Here is a 17,644-nt window from a genome sequence, read left to right as displayed (position 1 = left end):
TTAGTGTGCCCAATTACTTTTCCTCCAATGTCCAATAATTTTTTCCCCACACAGCTCAGGAGATCTGAAGGTTCAGTAGGTGTCCTTAGATCCCACAACCAAGCCAGCTTCCTCCTTTACACCCAGGACCTTGAGAGTAGATGTCAGTGAGCTAACGGCCTCTGGAGGACAAAGGCCAGCCCCGCAGGTGTCCGCTTTTGAGATCACTGGGCGCCTGGCCAGCAGGGTTCACTGTACTGCGATGAGAAGAAACAGTCCCTGCCAGTTTTGCCTCCCGAACACACAGGCACGCCAGAGCCAATGTGATGCTCCCTTTGGACTCCCCAGTGAAGATTGGCCACTTCGAACCGCCAGGACGTGAACCTGTGCTGTATGACTCATCCTACAGTATGACAGTAGGTGACTCTGGTGAGCCACTCTGGTACCCTGAAACATATGAACTGTGTGTAGTTCGACCAGTCTTTGAAGTACTTTTCCTCTTGACCTCTGTATGAAGCAATAGTTGCTGATGTTCAGCCCCCAGCTACTCACAAAGAATGCAGAAGCAAACACCTCTCTGTGAATGTTGTAGTGCACCCATTGCACTGAAAGACTGTCTTTCCTGATCCTTGCAACAAGGCCATTCACTGTCTCTGTCATTGCAGCTGCCCCATCACTGCAGACACATTTGCAAAACTTCCAGCTTGGTTCATGATCACAAAGGAAATTGTCAATCAGCTTGAAATGTTCCTCTCCAGTCGAGTTAGCCCATATACGTTTGTATAACATTGTGTGCTTGTTGACGTCATCAGATTCAGGGTATCGAACATAAGCACTTAGCTGAGCATCTCCTCCAGTATCCATTGATTTGTCAAGCTGAAGAGCAAATTTTTGTGCCTTCTTAAGTTTCTCAACAACTTCTCACCTGGTAAAAGCACAGCCGCATGGTGTGCAGGGTGGGTTATACAGCACAGGTCCGCATCCTGACTGTGCGAAGTCTCCGGTCTTTGCTAGGGACTCCGAAGGGAGCATCGCATTGGCTCTGGCACTCCCGCGCGTTAGGTAGGCAAAACTGGCAGGGGCTTTCTCCTCACTGCGCTGCAGAGGACTCTGCTGGCCAGGAGCCCAGTGAGCTCAAAAGCAGACACCTGCAGGGCTGGCCTTTGTCCTCCAGAGGCCAGTAGCTCACTGACATCCGCCCTTGAGTTTCTGGGTGTAAAAGAGTAAGCTGGCTCAGTCGTGGGATTGGAGGCCACCTACTGAAACTTTAGTTCTCCTGAGCTGTGTGGGGAATTGCTGCAGTGAGGGGAAAGCATGATTGAACATAACAATTTCAGTGGAAGCGCCTGAGAATTATCAAGACTTTGATTTGGAAATAGCATGAGTCAAAACTTTTAAACAGCAAAACTGTAAATGGCTCTGATGTTGACAGCTACCTGCAGAGACATTGGTACATGTTCTACAACACTGATTTTTACATCGTGAACGGGGGATTTTCAAAAGAAAACGTTTCACGGTAAGCTTGTCTTTATGTCTATTTCTACTGCCATTATTTATACTGTGTACCGTTTTGCATGTTAACTTTGTTAATCTGAAATAGTTACATTGGACAATAACATAACTATGTTGATGTAAAAATGCAGATATTATGGTTGAAAACGCATATTTTGAGACTATGTTTTTTTACAAATGCACATTTTTAAAGGCTGGTGTGACCTCTGACGCATTTTATTTATTTATTTATTTATTTGTTTGTTTGTTTGTTTGTTTAATTCCTTGCCATTGCCGTTTCTTCACAGTAAACTGTGGCCATAGATTTGTTTTCATAAAGTAATACCATTAGGTTTACTTGTGTATTTTGTAGCTGAACAAAACCAAATGAAAACTGGAATTTAACTTTAAACACTTCAAATAAAACAAAACATGGAAATGGCATTGTAAAATGAAGGGGAAAATGACTCACCATTTTGGTTCTAGTTTATTACATTTCCCATGACAAAGTCGCAACAAAATATATACAGTCTAGATAAAAATCATTACACAACATTTTCAGGAAGTTGGGTACTGTTTAAACGAGGCATTTCAGAATGTTGTGCTTGAGATTCTGGCTCGCACTAAAACTTGAGATGGCTTCCCATAGAGATCATTATGCATGTGTGCGCATAATCTGGTTTGTATACTTTTTGCTGACAAAACTTTTAAATAGAGGCTCAAGAGCTGCTGTGTTGATCCTGTGTTTTTGTATCTATATATTTGCCATTTGTTGAAACTAACGCGCAAATTCTGGTAGGACTATAAATAAGTGCAAGGTATTTTTGTCATTGACCTTAGGCACCGCTACCATCCCAGCACACCATTCATTGGGCTGCGTCAGTTTTGAAATGATCCCCATACTTTCCATCGTCAAGTTAATCTCTGAGTTTGCTCCTCAATGGGATTTGAAAACAGCGAGATGTTGACAGAGCATAAGGGGTTGCTCCTTGCTCAAGCTCAATTTTGTATGGCTCTTCAAGTTTCCTCAGTCCGCTGAACACTGATGTGTAGTTGGCCAGGAAATTCACAGGAGCTCCTTCACTTCATGAAGCCTGTGTACAAGGTGTAGTGCTTCTACTGCAGGCAGTCCAAACAGTGCTTTTGATAATCCGGAAACCACGTAGACCTCTTGGACTGTTGTTCCCTTTAATAGCTAATGTGCTGCTAAAGCACCCTAGAACGTCCAAGACGTTGTTTCCAGGCCCATATAGCACTTTGCTGGGTTGCACCAGCTTGTCATCTCGATCCTGTTGAAACTTTCCCGCTGGGATTGCGGTAACTGCTGCTCCTGTATCAAGCTTGAACTCTAGATTTTCCACACTTAAAAACATTTTCTCAATCAATTATTTCACTGGAATTGTTGTTACTTCATCAAGAAATGCAAAGTCCTTGTGATGCATAGTTCACCCCCTAGTCTCTAAGTCGCTTTGGATAAAAGCATCTGGTAAATGACTAAATAATTTTCATCAGAGCAGATTATTTTTATCCTTAGACCTGGTCTTTTAGGAATGGGTCTTATGTATGGATAGGATGTGCAGATGACGCATGTAGGTGCTGATGCATGTCAGTAGGCTTCCAATAAAGATATGTTTTAATAGATCCTTGATCAAGTTTAACCAAGGTATCTAAGAATTCAATTTCAGATTTTGTCCACCGTAGATCCACAGAAATGTTAGGGTGGATATTATTTGCTACTTTATGAAACTGGAAAAGAGATTGTTCTCCATGAGTCCATATTCCAAAGATGTCATCCACATATCTTATGTATTCGAATGGTTTCTTGTCTAGTTTACTCAATAACATTTCCTCCCATTTACCCACATACGTGCTTGCAAAATGCATGCCTAATTTTGAGCCTGTCACTGTGCCATCATTCTGCTTAGAACTTTTGTTAAACAAAGTAAAACAACAGTTTTCTAAACCTGCCTTGGTCATGTTTAATATTTCTCCTGTGGGTATTATGGCCTTCTCTTTTCCGTTATCCAGTGCCTCTTTACATGGCTCTAAAGCTTCATGCCTGGGAACACTGGGGTTCAGGGATTTTACATCCATGCAAAATAAAATAGCATTCTCTGCAAGTTTAGTCTTTATTCTAGTCATTCTTTTCAGAAATTGTGTTGTATCTTTAACATAGCTAGGTAAACTTTCAACATGTGGCTGCAGCTGCTTCTCAGCTATTTCTGCAATAATGTATGTTGGGTTATCGGTTGTGCTAACAATCATTCGCATCGGGGGTTTATCTTTGTGCATTTTTGGGTTACCTCTAACCAAACCTGTTCTTGGATTTTGAGGGAGCATGTCATTTTTTAATTCTTTTGATATGAATCCATTTTTATGCAATCTTTCTACTAGAATTCTCAATTCTTTTATGTTATTAATGTAATTAGCTTTCTCTTCTTCACATGTATTTATATTTTGCATTTCAGTCTCTACTGCTTTCATATTGTCAACTGTGTTTATTATTACAATCCCTGAACCCTTATCTGCTGGTCTGATACTGATACTGTCAGCCCCTATTGATTCATGTAGCTCTTCTTCTTCATGTTTAGTTAAATTAAGTTTTCCTTTCTTTTTTAGGTCTCTTACTATTCCTTTTCTAACGTCTTCTATATAAATGTCTAACCATGTATCTCTTCCATCTGGAGGAGTCATGTGACAGTTTCTTTTAATTTGTATTCCATGTTCACCTACTTGTTCTGATTCTGTGAGTGTTTCCTCATTAAAGTATTCTGCCTGCCTCCTTCGTCTTTCCCATTCATTTAAATCCGTCATTAACTTGTCCTTATTTATGTATTTTTTTTCTGGAACAAACTTGTTCCCCTTTCGTTTTAATGCTTCCTGCGAGACTGTTACTGTTTTATCAGATGAATTAAATCCTGTGTCCACTTCTTGACCTTTAGTAATCATGACCTTATTCTTAGGTACTCCATCATTATTAATATTATTTGACGCTTTTCCTAAATCCCTGTCTGGCATTTTCTTCCTTACGTGTGCCGGTATTTGTTTTTTACCTTGATTCTGACTATTTGCAGTTGATACATTTGATGTATATCTATTGTTATTACATTTCGGTGTGATTAACTCAAAATGATTATTTCTATATAAAAGATTAACAGGTTCTTTGTTACATGGATGTGAAGTTTCTGTTCCTTCGTATTTAATGCATTCCTTGGCAACAGTGTTCATGTGAATATGTATTGGTCTATTTAATAAATCTGCAGCAGCCACAATCTCTGCCTCTATCCCACTGCTGCTCGATTTCATTTTCTCAGTGCGTTTTCTAGAATCCTCATCAATGTAAAATCTGGATTTGTTTTTGTTTCTGCTCATGTGTTTGGTAATGTAACATCTTAATAATGTATGATTATTTTGTGTTCCATACAAAACTGTACTCAAACATCTAAAAAAGCTTTTAGCATCTTTCTCTATCTCTAATATTTTATTTTCATTGTTATCGTTGTGCCACTGATCTTCCGCTGCCATATCAAGGTGGAAATTCTCCATTTCTGTAACACAATTATCATTAGGTATTTGATTTTTGAGTATTTTATATGGCATATGTGTGGAAAGTAATTGAAGAAACTCTTTATATTTCCTGTCATTTAAGTGATTTAGCGTATTCTTCTCAAAATTGTCTATTTTTTTTATCATTTGTGTTAATTTCAATGGCATTAAATTAGAATATGATTCATTTGTTTTTTTAATTTCTAAACCAACTTCACTAATTCTTCTAATCCATTTAGTATTCTCCACCCGCATTGATTTTATTGAACATTCTCTAAGTATGTTTTGTAAATAAATGTTTTCTGGATCATTCACATTTATGTGTGCACCTGACTTAATCAGAAATCTGGGAGGTATAACATCTCTAAGTAAACACCACTCTAAAAATGTATTGTGAGAGGTATACTTAGCTATCTGGTTTGCTAATCTCTTTCTCTTGCTGAAAATTTTCCTGGCCATCTTGAGTTGTACTCTGGACCTCTTCTTTGCTCCATTCATATCCTTCATAGGACCCTCTTGTAAATTAGGTCTCGGTCTCAATTGGTACTTTTCCTGGTTAAATAAACATATAAATACAAATAAATTATATATATAGTTATGTGTGTGTGTGTAAGTGTAATGTCATTGCCTTCTGCCAGAAATAGAAAGCCAATAGAGGGCCGGGAAGGCTGAGAAAAGTCACTTAAATATCAATGCTCTGAATTTTCCGCTTGTATATGCAATGAAGGCAGGTGTTTGATGTTGGTATTTTATAAAAAGGTTATTAATTTTATTTTTATTTTTGTTTTTATATCTTTGAAATGGCCAGAGGTTAAAACAATGTAGCAGTGATAAGGTTCATTTTAACTGGGCAGCACCTGCAAAATTGACTGAGAGAATAATAGAATACAGCTGTGTACCAAATATTAAGAAGGTAACTTAAGACAGTTTTATAAAAGGAATGCCACAAAAGTTAATTGACCGCAGTATGGCAGCAAAACACGGGTTTTGCATGACAATGCTTTTAGTGATGTTGCCTCTGAAGGTGTTCCAGAACCCCCTGCAGTGTTTACAAGAAACTTTACCTTTTGCTTTACCTTTACTGTACCGATGTTGTCCGCACACGGCGATTTTGTCCTTTTTTTGGGTGGTGGCGCTGTGGAGGAATTGAATATTTTTTTAAAAAATAACACAAAAAAGGTTGAATGCAAAAAAACTACTGCAATTGTAAATAAATTCATGAAAGCAGGGTAAAGCGTGGGGGGTCCAACTGTAGTGGCTGTAAACAACAGAAAAGAAACAGCGATTGAACTACACACTGACACACACTTCAACTACACACTGACACACACTTCAACTACACACTGACACACACTTCAGCTACACACACACACAAAATTCAGCTACACACAGACACACACTTCATGAACACAGATAGAGACTTCAACTACACACAAACTTCAACTACACACTGACACACACTTAATCAACACAGATAGAGACTTCAACTAGACACACACACACACACACACACTTCAGCTACACACAGATTAGGGTTGCAAAGGGGTGGAAACTGTGCATCTTGGACATTTTGAACAGGTCTGGAATTTTGGGAATTTTCAATTTTAGGTTATTATAAACTGTATTAAAGATATTGAATAAATTCTGAACGCAACAATTGAGCAATAATCTGTTTTAGATTTTTACAACGGTTTTCATCTAGTGTCTCTTTAACTGTATTTATTACGTTATTCTGTAGTCGCATGTTTTTTAATTTATATGGAAAACATCTAGGCTTTAAGTGTTTATATATTTCAATTTTTAAAAGATACACGTTCATCTTCTTTTACACCAGCATGAAATCTACCATTTAAATAGCTGATGCCATGAAAATTGAGACTTTTTAATTACTATGCCTGTGAAATGTAGACAAATAGACCGTGAATCTGGTAGGGCCTAGACGACTGATCTGTTGTAAGTAACAGTCATTGTATACATCACTTTATGAAAGTGGAGATGTGTTCAGTTTTGTAATAATGTTATATTAGAAAAAATATATATTTAACATTTTATTTTCAATATTAACCCTATACACTCGTGCTATATTGTATTGGGCCCAGTTGACTGTTCTAAAATTAAAGGGCAAAAGATGTTATGGTATATTACTGACCAGTACTTGCAGCATAGTAACCTATAGTTTTTTATACTAGACATATCCAGTATCTTTTAAATAACTTACAGGATGCACAATATGTCAAGCAAAATTGAGTTGTGACTGTGTTCTAAAATGAAGATAATAAAAGTGTTCAAATCATTTGAACCCAGTGTTTAAAAGTGTTGAGAGCATGTTTTTACTTTCTTCTGAAACAATTGAGTTACCCCAAATAAAGACTTCAGCTACACACTGGCACACACAGATATTATTATTCGTAGTAGTAGTTGCTTAGTTGCTTTCTTATTTAGAGCTTACCTACGCTTTACCATACCTTGCAATGTTTTACCATGTTTTCACTACGATTTATTACACTTTGCTATGCTTTCACAATGTTTTATTACACTTTGCTATGCTTTCACAATGTTTTATTACCCTTTGCTGTGCTTTCACAATGTGTTATTACACTTTGCTATGCTTTCACAATGTGTTATTACACTTTGCTATGCTTTCACAATGTTTTATTACCCTTTGCTGTGCTTTCACAATGTGTTATTACAGTTTGCCATGCTTTCACAATGTTTTATTACACTTTGACGTGTTTTTACTACGGGGAACTCTTATAAGGGTCTGGTTACCATGTATATGTTGAGAAAATAAATAACTATTGAATTCGTAATTATTCTTCTTGTAACAGGGTCAAGAATGCCCTGTTCAAATTTATTTTACACTTGTATGCTATTATTTTTATTAAGTTATTTATGATTTGATTAGTGCACGTTTTGTGTTGTGTGACACAGTGATAACTGATTTGTATCACGTTATGTTGGCTTCTCCACCCGCTTCCCTGTGTTTGCCCTGTTGAGCACCTAGTAATTGAATTATTGATCAATTCACACACCTGAATATAAATAGAACCTGTTTTCACAAACAGGATGGCCATCCTGGGGTTTGTGTGTCTGTGCAGGAGTGGGAACGCAGTGTTTGGAGCGGAGAGTGAGAGAGTGAGTGAGTGAGTGAGTGAGTGAGTGAGTGAGACGGAAAAGGAAACGGAACAGTAAATGGAGCATCCCGACAATAAGTATTGGGCTGATGGTATGCCGGTGTGGAATAATGAGCGCGAACAGCCCGGGTGTTTTTACCCTATTTGGTAGTCGATTGGAGTTTAAGAAGTGCATAGAATAGGCTATATTGCGATGCTGGTTTCTCTCTCGCTTTCCCTGTGTGTGTTCCCTCCCGTGCACGGACATTGTGTGTGGTGTGTGGGTATTTGTAGCAGCGTTGTTGTATTTGCACTTTAATCCATGACCTCATTAAGGTGAACCTTGTTTAACTGCTTGAAATCTCGCTACCTGTTAATAGGCGAATGGAATTGTCTTATTATATCAGTACCGTTTTTAACCATGTGTTGCTATTGGAAGTTTACAATAAACAAATGTCTGTTAAAAGGGATTTGTGATTTTCTTGGTGACCTTGTTCCTATATTTTTAGAACTGTCATTTCAATAAAAAAGAACCTAAAGGATTTTCTGTAATTTGTTCGGTGCCTTACCGCACTGAACTGGCGTAGTCAGGCTATATTATTACTTTTACAATGAACACTTGCTACATCCTGTGATATTTTGTAATTAAAGGCAGGTTTGTGGTGCCTTTGTACGCTTCGGTGACCTTGCAGGTGTTGCATTATGAAAACCAAATTACAAAGGTTTCCATTGAAAAATAAATAATTAAACATGAACTAAATGAGAATCCCTAAATGGGTCGACCAGTTATGTAATGGTACAAGCACTCTCCTAGCTTAGGAACCCCGTAACAATGACCTAGCTATGACTAGGCAAGTCGCAGGCAAATAGTCCCTTCCGTAGAAAATGCATTACAACAAGGGCAAAAGCAGTCGGTTCTAATTTTCCGCACAGCGAGGGATACCGAATCTATTTTAATTGTATTTAATTCATAGAAAAATGTATAAACTGCTGGTACAGCAGTGGTTAATTTGTGCCTGGGCTTGCCGGGGCTCAGCCCCCGCATCCTCCGGACTTGACGAGGCATAGCCCCGGCACACCTCTTCAGCTAAGGAAGTTACAAATGTTATAAAATGTTTTGCTCACAAATGCGTTTTCTTAAAATCCATTCAAGTTCTTGCGTGCGCTAAACGGAGACAGTCCACTGCCAGGGACATTGAATCACTTTACCATTTCAGCTACGCGCCATAAAGACGACACTGGCTGCGAAAGGAGGACTGCGACTCTATTGTCGTTTCTTTTTTAAAATACACATATAAGCTTACTTGATTTGAAAAACGTCTTAAACGATGCAAGCAAATACCTACGCTACCGGGTTTGATTGTGCGAGTAGTATACAACGAGCTTCAATATGAAAGCTGAACATTCATTTCAATATTGATTTTCTATATTTTTTGTCCTGCGGTTGCCTTTTAATGTATTTTTCTGCACGCGCTACTACTTTGTATATGACGTATAATACTCGATTGTAAACATCTAACACTAGTAGGTACAATACTCTTTCAAATAAACGTGTCATGATTTTGAATGTGCGCTTCTAAGAATGGTATTACTGATTATCATTGCTGCTTGCGGCCCGGCAACTCTTTCTTTACAAATTCAGCCCTGTGATAAAGGTACATCATGGAATCTACATTCTGTAAACGCTTAAAAACAGTTTTATTAGGGTCTGTTAACAAAATCAAAATTATACATCGTTTAATTGTTTAATTCAAATCTCAATATCGCAAGCCTTTTTGAAAACTTAAAAAAATACTTATAAATAAATAATAAGCAAGCATTTGATTTCAAGCAGAGCTGTTTATCTCTCGTTTTATAACTTAAAGGATGTTGTACATTTTGATGTACGAGTTGATAAATATTTGAAAATAAGTCCCAAAGAGTTGTGTTCGTCTCTCTCTCTCTCTCTCTCTCTCTCTCTCTCTCTCTCTCTCTCTCTCTCTCTCTCTCTCTCTCTCTCTCTCTCTCTCTCTCCCTCTCTCTCAATTCTGCAAACATTCTTGCGTCCAAAATACTGTAGTATTTGGCTGTCGTAAACATTATTATTAATAATACCTTGTAATAACAATAATAATCTCACCGGCTTTAACCTTTTCTTTCAACTGTTCAGCCAGTTGTGCCTGGTTAATGGCATTTAAAACGGCGATCGTGTTCGCAGCGGCGTGCGTTTCGGTGAAGGTGCTCATTATCAAACAAGCTACCTCCACGCTCTTCGCATGCTCAAGCTTCCCCTTGGCGATTCTGCGCCCCTGGAACGACGTGTCGCCCAGCTTGTCCTTGAACCGATTTAGTCCATTGTCATCCAGGTCGTCTAGGGTATCTATAATGTGATCCTTCGTCTTCTTCTCCATCCTGTTCAGCTGCGTCTGGTTGTATAAAGAGAGAGGCAGGACGCATGAAATGAGACGGGGAGGGGGAAGGAGGGAGAGGTAAGAGGGAGGGAGAGATGGGCAGAGGGGAAGGATGTGAGGCAAGAAAGAATGAATAGATTGAGAGGAAGGGAAAGGTGTGAAAGAGAGGTGGGTGGGAGGGAGAAAGAAAAACATTTTACAACAGTACATGCATGCTCCCTTTCCTCTTTTATTATCTCAACACTGAGCAATGCAGCAGAGCGGAACGCCGGAATAGCTCGTTGCTTGCTAAATGTTAACCAAATGTCGATTGAAAATGTAATTGCATATCACGTCCATTTATATTACGTTTTGTTACCCTTGAAAATATGTAATAATTTCACATTGTTTACATTTCCTTATTGAAAATACAGTTACAGCCCGATTTTCAGAAGGAGTACAGGAAAAAAAAACGGGTTGTACAACATCTTTGCGACACCATGAAGATGTCGAACTGTATTTTCAAAAGTCCTATACATCAAGCAGTGGCAATTCAGGGGTGTGCGCTTTTTGAAAATGCACTCGCATTACAGCTTGTTAAGCCATTAAAGTCCGTAATTAGTTCTATTTTGGAAATAACGACTTATTTACAAAAGGAGCAAAATACGAATGTGCCTAAAAATATAATAAAAAACGACTGTGCCTCAAAATATACTCGCTAAATAAGACATGACCCCTCTCATGACCAAAAGGGTTGAATGTAACTTGTGTTTATTATTATTATTATTATTATTATTATTATTATTATTATTATTATTATTATTAAAGACCAGAGAATTAGAACAGACCTAGTGGCTATTTCGTTCGTAACCAACAACAGGTCTGTATTTTAGGAATAAATAGTTAACAAAAAGTTGTATTTAAAATTGATCATTTTATACAAATGTTTCTAATGTTTAAAGTTAAATACCCTCTTCTTGTACTTTACAGTGCGTTCTGCGAAATATTTATTTTTGATGCAGCTGGTGCCTTAGCGATAAATAAATCGTACAGCTCTCTGTAGTGTGTACAATAATTTAGCTAACTAAACCAGTCGTCAATTCTTAAAAATAAATAAATAAATAAATAAAAAACACCCCAGCCTACTATAATAACTCATGACAGTATTTCTGAGAAGCCTGCAACAACGCAAAAGATTTTTAAAAAGTCTTTAAACTATACGCCTACTGTCATTTGTTTTGCGAGCGCGTTACTCATTTTGAAAATTGAAGCGTATATAGTGAGCAAACAAAGTTGTAGTCCTAGTGAAAATGCGCTGGACCTATATATTCCTCTAAATAAGCCCCTTCTGAAAAGTGACTTCAATGTTAATGGAAAGTAACAAGGATATATTGAACGTAAATTGAATATGCATTTGCATATCTAGTAAATATTAATCGAACATTAATTTAATAAAACATAAATATCTGTTGCATATCTATTTCCTATTAATTTATGCCACGCGATATAAAGCGTTACCGAGTTAACTAAGCGGTTTTTTGTTTGTTTTTTAAAGTGGTGCAATTAAAGTTTTGCAAACATAGTATTTGTAAAAAGTACACGTTTACTTACCTTCTCCAAACTCGCGTCAGGAGTGGACTAACAAACTTTGGATGCGTTCACGGAGATCATTCTGCGCAGATTTTATATATATATATATATATGAAAAATGTACACATTTTTTTCTAGTTTTATTTATATATATATATATATATATATATATATATATATATATATATATATATATATATATATATATATATATATATATATATATAATAAAACTAGAAAAAAATGTGTACATTTTTCATATATATATATATATATATATATATATATATATATATATATATATATATATATATATATAAAACCATCTGACGATGCTCAGCTTTCATTAACAAATATATTTTTTTTAAAAAAAGCATATTTCCTGGACTGTATATATGTTTATTTTCTGAAGAATGTTTTATTTATAAAATGTTCAAGTTTTCATATAAAGCTTAATTCTAGTTCTCAACACATTTTTTTTTTTTTTGTAACTGGGAAATGGAGTGAAAATAACATTGGCCACTGTGCAGTACATACTTAGAAGTGGGGATTAGCGCCATCTACAGTTCATAAGAATCATTAGATATAATTTATTTTTGCAGTTTAATCAAATATACTTTGTATGTACAGTTTATTAAATTGTTCTGTGCATATTTCGTGAAAAATGATACTTTACCCACAAAACTGCTGTGAATTTTGTACAAAAAATCTGCAATTTTCTCAGGGCCTTACTCATGACCCCATGGTTAACATTTGCACCTGCTCCTCCAATCCGCGGCTGCCACATCGTTTCCCTTCCGGGTCGATGGTTTAATGTACCAGAGCTCCGCCCCCTTTCTAGATGACCGACTTCCTTTTAACCCAGGGAATGAATTGTCAGGCTATCCAGTCCAGGGTACTCTGTTCCCTTTACTTAGAGCTATTGATGTAAAACTTAGACTGTTGAGTTTTCATTGTGCATCAGTATAGTTTTAATAAACTCTGAGGTGAACTGTCTCAGCCTTCAGCAAACCGAGCTGCTCTGATCATTCAAAACAATACAGAACAAACAAGGCCACATTAAACAAAATGCACAACAGAAACCCTCCATTTGCATTCCTAAACAAGCATGTGCAGGCTAGCCAAGGCACTTTAAATGCAAGGGAGAGCAATGGAAAATCCCCAACAAAACAAACCTGATACATTCTTCCTGAAAAACATGTGACTTCTTGTAATCAGATTCATCACGAACACGTGACCGTGTTTAAATGTACAGTGAACTAAACATGAATTTGTTCAAATTTATTTTAATTAGTTTTATGTTTTTAAATAATCATTCTTACAGAGTATGCTGCCAAGGTTAAAGGATGACTGAGTATAGAGCATTTAAATATATTCTGTTGAATGTTTGCCAGTAATCAAAACACACAACATTTATACACATTTAACAATCTAATGATCAACAATGCAAACTAACCACTTACTGAGTTTAAAACACCTTTATGTCCCTCCTAACATGTCTCCACTGAGTTTATGCATGTTAGAGAATAAAAAAAGAAGTTTGTGTAATATGACATAATAATTGAACCTGGATAACATGAATTGCTTTTTCTGTCCATAACAGAACTGACTGCTTTTCTTGTTTTATCTTTATTGTCTGCAGTTAGATCGGATCCTCTTAGTAAGGGTGTGCTAGGAAGGGACGAGACTTGATGGGCTGAACAGCCTCTCCTTGTCCCGGAACTTTTCTTGGGAAAACTTTTCTTGGGATCCCAACGTGTACACTCTTAGAAAAGGAGGCTCGGGCCTCAATATATACTGATGCACAAAAGAAACGCAACACTCAAGTCTAATGGATTTAATCAAATATTTTAAACAGAGATACCAAAGAAAATCACAGAAAATGTGAACAAAATACAGATCAAAAAGTCATGATACGTTATCAGTATGAAACGTAACACACTGTCAAAATGAAAACATTACAAAGTTAGTATCAGGTATGACCTCCCTGAGCATTAACACAATCCTGGCAACGTTGACGCATAGACCTGATCAGCCTCTGGATAGACTGCTGTGGGATGTTCTGCAACCCACTTTGCCACAGCACATACATAATGTTATTTGCATTTTAAATAGTGAGCAGATAGGTTTGTTGATTGTTTGAGTAGTATTGTTCCTTGAGATAACAAAATACTGAGCTCATGTCATGTGATTTCATAAAACTGCCATGTAGTGTTTGGTATTTGAGTTGAGTTAAAATTGCCTAAATGAGCTGATTAAGAATCTGTATTAATAGCCATTCGAAAAGATATAATTTTAATTAACGCAAGAGCAGTGAAAGATATGACCATGTCCCACTTGAGTAATGGAGATCGTCTGGTTGCTATCGGCATGATTGAAGGCGGCCTGTCTGTGATAGAAGTTGCCCGGAGAATGAGATGTTCTGCTTCAACAATCAGCAGACTAGTCCAGAGAAACCAGGAAACCGGCTCTGTGAGGGACAGGCCACGTCCTGGAAGGCAGAGGGTCACCACACCGGCCCAGGACCATTATGCTGACTGTTACGTTATTCAAGACAACCGGTGGGGTGGTGGAAGTGTCATGATGTGGGGAGGAATCTCCTTTAACACAAGAACGCCTTTGGTGCAGATTGAGGGAAACCTTACTGCCCTGAGATACATTGACAAAGTCCTTGAGGTAATAGTTTTTCTGTTCCTGCAAGCCAATCCGGAACTGTTGATTTTCCAGTAGGACAATGCAAGACCACACAGTGCTAGGATTATAATTGCATGACTTCAAGAAAACAATGTTGAGGTCTTGCCGTGGCCAGCTTTTTCTCCTGACCTGAGTCCAATAGAACATCTGTGGGACCAAATCGCCAGCGCCATACACAGGAGACAACCGTGACCAGCCAACCTTCACCAGCTGGCTGCAGCTGCACAGGAGGAGCGGCGGAACATCCCACAGCAGTCTATCCAGAGGCTGATCAGGTCTATGCGTCAACGTTGCCAGGATTGTGTTAATGCTCAGGGAGGTCATACCTGATACTAACTTTGTAATGTTTTCATTTTGACAGTGTGTTACGTTTCATACTGAAAACGTATCATGACTTTTTGATCTGTATTTTGTTCACATTTTCTGTGATTTTCTTTGGTATCTCTGTTTAAAATATTTGATTAAATCCATTAGACTTGAGTGTTGCGTTTCTTTTGTGCATCAGTATATATTGAGGCCCGAGCCTCCTTTTCTAAGAGTGTACACGTTGGGATCCCAAGAAAAGTTTTCCCAAGAAAAGTTCCGGGACAAGGAGAGGCTGTTCAGCCCATCAAGTCTCGTCCCTTCCTAGCACACCCCTACTAAGAGGATCCGATCTAACTGCAGACAATCTAATTGTGTTTTGGATGCTCTCAGTATTTTAAATACTTCACCTGGTTGACTGTTTCATGCATTTATAACTGTTTAAAAGTGCTTCCTACCTTCTGTTCTAAACCTGCTTTTACTCAGCTTCCGCTGATGCCCTCTTGTTCTGCACTGGTGTTAAATCTGAAGTGGTGACTGTTAACCTGAGACCATTTAGACTTTTTATAAACTCGGGGTTAATTGTGTATAATTAAAATAGGCACAATGATGAGGACTAAAATATACTCTGTTTCAGACTGCCCCATTAATAAAGCAGGATCGTGTTTAGATCAAAACCGGTTTTGACTGGCAATAAATGTATGTGCTTCCAGTTTCGTTTCTGCATCTGATATAAACAGTTTGTTTTGCATACTGTGTCAGTGTTTATGAACACCTGCAGAGGACAAGGTGTGGAAAGATTGAATTCGATAGCAGGGAGTGTATCAGGTATACACTTCATTTCTTGAAGACTAACAATAAAGACAAAACAAGAAAAGCAGTCAGTTCTGTTATGTACAGAAAAAGCAATTCATGTTATCCAGGTTCAATTATTATGTCATATTACACAAACTTATTTTTTTATTCTCTAACACGCATAAACTCAGTGGAGACATGTTAGGAGGGACATAAAGGTGTTTTAAACTCAGTAAGTGGTTAGTTTGCATTGTTGATCATTAGATTGTTAAACGTGTATAAGTGTTGTGTGTTTTGATTACTGGTAAACATTCAACAGAACATATTTAAATGCTCTATACTCCAGTCATCCTTTAACCTTGGCAGCATACTCTGTAAAAATGATTATTTAAAAAAATAAAACTAATTAAAATACATTTGAACAAATGCATGTTTAGTTCACTGTACATTTAAACACGGTCACGTGTTCGTGATGAATCTGATTACAAGAAGTCACATGTTTTTCAGGAAGAATGTATCAGGTTTGTTTTGTTGGGGATTTTCCATTGCTCTCCCTTGCATTTAAAGTGCCTTGGCTAGCCTGCACATGCTTGTTTAGGAATGCAAATGGAGGGTTTCTGTTGTGCATTTTGTTTAATGTGGCCTTGTTTGTTCTGTATTGTTTTGAATGATCAGAGCAGCTCTGTTTGCTGAAGGCTGAGACAGTTCACCTCAGAGTTTATTAAAACTGTACCGATGCACAATGAAAACTCAGCAGTCTAAGTTTTACATCAATAGCTCAAAGTAAAGGGAACAGAGTACCCTGGACTGGATAGCCTGACAATTCATTCCCTGGGTTAAAAGGAAGTCGGTCATCTAGAAAGGGGGCGGAGCTCCGGTACATTAAACCATCGACCCGGAAGGGAAACGATGTGGCAGCCGCGGATTGGAGGAGCAGGTGCAAATGTTAACCATGGGGTCATGAGTAAGGCCCTGAGAAAATTGCAGATTTTTTGTACAAAATTCACAGCAGTTTTGTGGGTAAAGTATCATTTTTCACGAAATATGCACAGAACAATTTAATAAACTGTACATACAAAGTATATTTGATTAAACTGCAAAAATAAATTATATCTAATGATTCTTATGAACTGTAGATGGCGCTAATCCCCACTTCTAAGTATGTACTGTACAGTGGCCAATGTTATTTTCACTCCATTTCCCAGTTACAAAAAAAAAAAAAAATGTGTTGATTGAGAACTAGAATTAAGCTTTATATGAAAACTTGAACATTTTATAAATAAAACTAACATTCTTCAGAAAATAAACATATATACAGTCCAGGAAATATGCTTTTTTAAAAAAAAAAAAAATTGTTAATGAAAGCTGAGCATCGTCAGATGGTTATATATATATGAAAAATGTACACATTTTTTTCTAGTTTTATTATATATATATATATATATATATATATATATATATATATATATATATATATATATATATATATATATATATATAATAATCTGCGCAGAATGATCTCCGTGAACGCATCCAAAGTTTGTTAGTCCACTCCTGACGCGAGTTTGGAGAAGGTAAGTGAACGTGTACTTTTTACAAATTCTATGTTTGCAAAACTTTAATTGCACCACTTTTAAAAAACAAACAAAAAAACGCTTAGTGAACTCGGTAACGCTTTATATCGCCTGGCATAAATTAATAGGAAATAGATATGCAACAGATATTTATGTTTTATTAAATTAATGTTCGATTAATATTTAATAG

The 17,644-nt window shown here is 37.1% G+C and overlaps 1 protein-coding gene across 3 annotated transcripts in view; it reads right to left on the bottom strand.

Annotated features, from left to right (window-relative positions):
• The window catches only part of LOC117966563 (uncharacterized), a 90,658-nt gene that overhangs the window by 10,076 nt on the left and 62,938 nt on the right, over nucleotides 1–17,644 (bottom strand). The window contains exons 1-3 of one of the 3 annotated variants that reach the window (XM_059016892.1): nucleotides 10,249–10,549; nucleotides 6,081–6,151; nucleotides 328–5,568 (exon numbers count right to left, since the gene is read on the bottom strand). In XM_059016892.1, coding sequence (XP_058872875.1) covers nucleotides 3,028–5,568; nucleotides 6,081–6,151; nucleotides 10,249–10,519 — 2,883 coding nt within the window. In that variant the 5' untranslated portion in view covers nucleotides 10,520–10,549 and the 3' untranslated portion in view covers nucleotides 328–3,027. Of the gene's footprint in view, nucleotides 1–327; nucleotides 5,569–6,080; nucleotides 6,152–10,248; nucleotides 10,550–17,644 lie in introns of those variants that run through there. The other 2 variants (XR_009320191.1, XM_059016893.1) reach the window with 2 other exon arrangements.

This window comes from Acipenser ruthenus, chromosome 54 (genome assembly GCF_902713425.1).
Source record: "Acipenser ruthenus chromosome 54, fAciRut3.2 maternal haplotype, whole genome shotgun sequence".
NCBI classification, from domain to species: domain Eukaryota; kingdom Metazoa; phylum Chordata; class Actinopteri; order Acipenseriformes; family Acipenseridae; genus Acipenser; species Acipenser ruthenus.
This window is presented reverse-complemented; position numbering and strand designations above follow the sequence as displayed.